We start from the raw sequence: 4,474 nt of genomic DNA on the forward strand, positions 1-4,474 counted from the left end.
TTAAAACAGGGGTGGACACTGCAGACCTTTAACCTCACGATTCTTCCCAAAGGGGTGTTTATATCCAAGTTACCAAAACGATAACTTGGATGATAAACAATCATGTTTAACAACTGGTCAGTAGGAAAATGTCATAAATTAGGAAAAGCATTAGCATTGGAAATCTAGATGTTTGAAGATTTATTGCAGTCATGATGTGGATGTATCTTATTTATAACTTAGAGACAAAAAAATATTCCATTCATACTTTATTCTGCTTTGCATACATGACAGTAGTTGTACTCCTAACAAAGTCTTTTTCACCTTGATTTCACTTAATGTCTTGTAGTTTTTAATCATAAAAAAACAAAATATATTTCAATTATTTTGCGTTTTGAATATTTGTTTATTTTTTAATGGAATTTCTAGAAGCTGCTTTGAATATTTGTGTTTTAAACATTTGAATGTGGTCATCCTGTCTGACTGCAGATCGAGCCCATAAACTGGACCGGGGTAAGTGGCTGGACTGGAAAAGGAGGCTCTATACTGGGAACCAAGAGGTGAAAGAGATCTGCTTGATATTTCTGTGACTCTTTTATCTACGTTTATAGTTCTTTAGCCAAACATGTGTTTGTTTCCTTAAAGAACCCTTCCAGGAAAACACTTGGAGAAAATCAGCGAGAACATTGCCAAGTTCAACATCCACGCTCTGATTATTATTGGTGGATTTGAGGTAAAGCTTTGTAGATCTATCAGTCTTTTAGGGGGTGGGGGTGTATTTTTAAAATTGTAAGGCTAGATACTTTTGTCCTCATGTCTGTAGGACCTGTAAAAATAAACTTTCTTTGCCACAGGCCTATGTTGGAGGACTGGAGCTGGTTCAGGCCAGAGAGAAATATGAGGAGATGTGCATACCTATGGTGGTGATTCCTGCAACTGTCTCCAACAACGTCCCTGGCTCCGACTTTAGCATTGGCGCCGACACAGCCCTGAACACCATCACCTCCGTCAGTAGTGAAACAGCAAAAATAATCAACCACACATGGATAATCTAAAGGCCTGAAACATTCCTGGTTTGTTTTCTGTGCAGACCTGTGACAGAATCAAGCAGTCTGCAGCCGGAACGAAGAGGCGCGTTTTTATTGTCGAGACGATGGGCGGATACTGTGGATACCTGGCAACCATGGCGGGACTGGCTGCCGGGGCTGATGCTGCCTACATCTATGAGGAGAAATTCAATATTAAAGACCTAGAGGTTCGCTTAGAGCCGTCAGGGAACAGATTTTGCAGTATGAGATATACCAGCTTCTAGATAATTATTTTATGCTTTTGAAAATTTCACCACAGGCAAACGTAGAGCATCTTGTTGAGAAGATGAAGACAACGGTGAAGAGAGGCTTGATTCTCAGGTTTGTTTAATTCAACTGCAGGTCAGAAGGGAAAGCCTAACCTGAATACATGAGCAACTAAAACCATTTAACTCTTCTCCTGGGACACATGCATCAGCAAAACAGAGCATTATCAATTGAACGTGTTATTTAGGGCAACTAATAAGGGATTGACCTTAAAACATCTGGATTATCTACAAAAAGTCATCTAATCCGGTAACCTAGGAGATCCGCTTTAATGTTTTTTACAGGAATTACATTTAATGGAGTACTACAGAAGAAAATATTTGCATTGTTTTCTATTTTTTTTTTTTTTTACATTTTCCTTATAAAAAAATCTGACAATTTGTGTTTTGCATTCAAATACTTATTAGACCTTGTGTTAATACTTGGTAGATCCCCTTTTATGGTGCGTTCACATCGAAGGCGGTGGCAATGAGGAGTGCTGTGGATTCCTATGCTCTTGCTATCCTCATGCTAGTAGATAGAGCTGAGATGTTGTCAAACAGCAGCACCGCACGGAGAGAGGGGAGCAGTGATCACTAGAGTTGAAATGAGCTGAACTTTTCTTTGAAATCGTGTTTTTATCAGCGATTTAGGGAAGTGCTTAGAGCAGAACATTTTTTTTTACACTGTTATCAAATACAACCTGCTCATATCAAAAAAAATTTTATCATTTAACTTTTTATTGGTGCTTTTTAATTTTTTTTACATATACAGTGCAGATGAACATTTCACATTCAACTTAATATAACAAAAAACTTTCACTTGGGAGCTATTCCTGTATTTTACCTTTGTCCCTACCTTTCTAGCTTATCTTGTTCTTTATCTTTGTCGCTGTCTTTTGTCCTGATGTTGTTCATTTCCTCCACGTTTCTTCCATTTGAGTTTGTTGAACTCTTAGACGATGTGTCAGTTTTTCCATGACGTAGATTTCTTCTATTATTCCAGACCATTGTTCTTGACAAGGGGGGTCTGCCTGTCCCCATTCCCTCGTAATTGCTTTTTTGGTAGCTAATGATAATATCTTAATCAGATACATGTCTTTTACCATTGCTTTGATATTCTTCAAATTGCAAAGATATGGTTCCACATTACTCATAGGAATATCATATTCCAGAATCTTCTTCACAGTTTCATTTACATTTTTCCAAAATTGACAGTTCCAAAATATGTGAGAGTGGTCGGCATTCATTGATCCACAATTCCGCCAGGGTACAAACAACACCCCGTGTTTGTACCCTTATATTTATTTCTGACTTTAGGCGTGATGAAATACTCATATCAAATTTAATGTGCAACTGAGTGGGATGATTTAAAAACTGGAACAAAATATGCAGGTAATATATCTGCATAAAAAATTTAATCCAAAAAACTATTCCCTAAAAAAAACTGTAATTTGGTAGTAGGGATGTAAACATGGAATGAGTCTGTTTGTAGCAGCTCCAGTTATACAGCTGCTGGGAGAAGGGATTAGCGATTACACTCCTTGAGGCACCTGGGTGGCTGCAGTTTTTCCCTCAAGTGCCTATCAAGCTCTCAATGGTTTTATATGACTTTAGAACAAACTTTTTACTTCTGACTTGTTAAAACTGAAATTGTTAAATTATTCGCAATATGTCCACCTCATAGTTCTGAGTTTTGTTCCCTTCTTTCTAATTTCTTTCCTTTCATATCAGGAATGAAAACTGCAATGCTAACTACACCACAGACTTCATCTTTAACCTGTACTCTGAAGAAGGCAAAGGAATCTTTGACTGTCGCAAGAATATCCTTGGACACATGCAGCAGGTCAAGGGGAATTAAAATGCAGTCTTATTGTAAGCCATGTTTTCCTCTTTCAGTCATAATTAATTAGTCCGTCCTATTTCAACTGCAGGGCGGCACTCCGACACCCTTTGACAGAAACTTTGCCACAAAGATGGGAGCTAAATCTATTATCTGGCTGACTTCGAAGCTTAAGGAGTGCTACAGGCATGGTAGGTTCACTTTTTGATGTCAACACAGATTTGCTAGTAGTTGATTAACCATTTTGTTGTTTTTGTTTAGTTTTTCACATAAGAATACACAATGTGGGTAAATGGTTGGAGCCAGTTGTTTTTATTTTAATTGAAAAGCTTAAAGGCAAATATGAACAAACCCACTTTTTAAGTGTTTTACACTGCAGAAATATATAAGAGCATGAACATGTAAAAAAACAATTGACAAATATCTGTAGGTAACCTGTTATCTACTACAATTTCTCATTTATATTTAAGGAAGCTCAGGATTTTTTCACTATTAAGCAGAAGGTCACACTCATCGCAAGCATAATTTTAAAGTGGAAGAGGAAATGAAGATGATGCAGTGGGATGGTAACAGAATAGAGTTCAGTTACAAAAATGTTTACTCTGAAAAAGATAAACTTATTAATGTTAGAGGAAATCTCAGAGTTTTGCAAAAATGTTGATGTTTCTATATGATTCTGTTAACCTGGCAGTAGCCAGATTGATATGTATAGAACTGATGTTATCAATCTGGGGTGGCTGCCGTTCAGTCTGTCCATGAAAAGGAGGGACGTTTAGTACAATAATTTGAGCTGATTGGGTGACGTGCCAGCTACTACCCGCCTTCCATAATACGCTTTCGGCCAATCGTAGCAGCGAATCGTGCAGCTTCTTGAGTGTTTTCACAACTAGCGGAGTTAGCAGGTAAATCAAACTTTTTCCAAATCCTGTATCGAAAAAAAGGACAAATATCTTTCCCATCTACAAATGCACAAAGTGCTTATATTTGCTTATTTTTTAAACGAGAAATTGTCGCTATTTTAGCTAAAACCAACTCAATTACGTTATCGACAGGTCTATCCTCCAGCGTAGCCATGTCTGTAATGCCCCAGCAAAGCCCTTCTGACTGTCATCATTCCTACATGTACATCCAACATGTCATTGGTCCAACGCGCTGGTTGTTATGAGACCGACAAATTAGCGGTAGTTTTTCAAAATGGATTTGTTGTGAGACTGAAAACTTAGATCTGGCGACGATTCAGCTTGCAGCACAAAGGTTATGATACTGTAAATTTACTGTAAATATTTTTTTCCAGTTATAAACAATATAACAGTGAATTT

The 4,474-nt window shown here is 37.5% G+C and overlaps 1 protein-coding gene across 1 annotated transcript in view; it reads left to right on the forward strand.

Annotated features, from left to right (window-relative positions):
- pfkm (phosphofructokinase, muscle) overlaps positions 1 to 4,474 on the forward strand; it is an 18,249-nt gene that overhangs the window by 12,921 nt on the left and 854 nt on the right. The window contains exons 15-21 of the mRNA XM_015391158.1: positions 469 to 539; positions 625 to 712; positions 834 to 986; positions 1,070 to 1,234; positions 1,327 to 1,388; positions 3,047 to 3,158; positions 3,247 to 3,346. Coding sequence (XP_015246644.1) covers positions 469 to 539; positions 625 to 712; positions 834 to 986; positions 1,070 to 1,234; positions 1,327 to 1,388; positions 3,047 to 3,158; positions 3,247 to 3,346 — 751 coding nt within the window. The remainder of the gene's footprint in view (positions 1 to 468; positions 540 to 624; positions 713 to 833; positions 987 to 1,069; positions 1,235 to 1,326; positions 1,389 to 3,046; positions 3,159 to 3,246; positions 3,347 to 4,474) is intronic.

This window comes from Cyprinodon variegatus, unplaced genomic scaffold (assembly GCF_000732505.1).
Source record: "Cyprinodon variegatus isolate N-32 unplaced genomic scaffold, C_variegatus-1.0 Scaffold526, whole genome shotgun sequence".
Taxonomy (NCBI): Eukaryota; Metazoa; Chordata; class Actinopteri; order Cyprinodontiformes; family Cyprinodontidae; genus Cyprinodon; species Cyprinodon variegatus.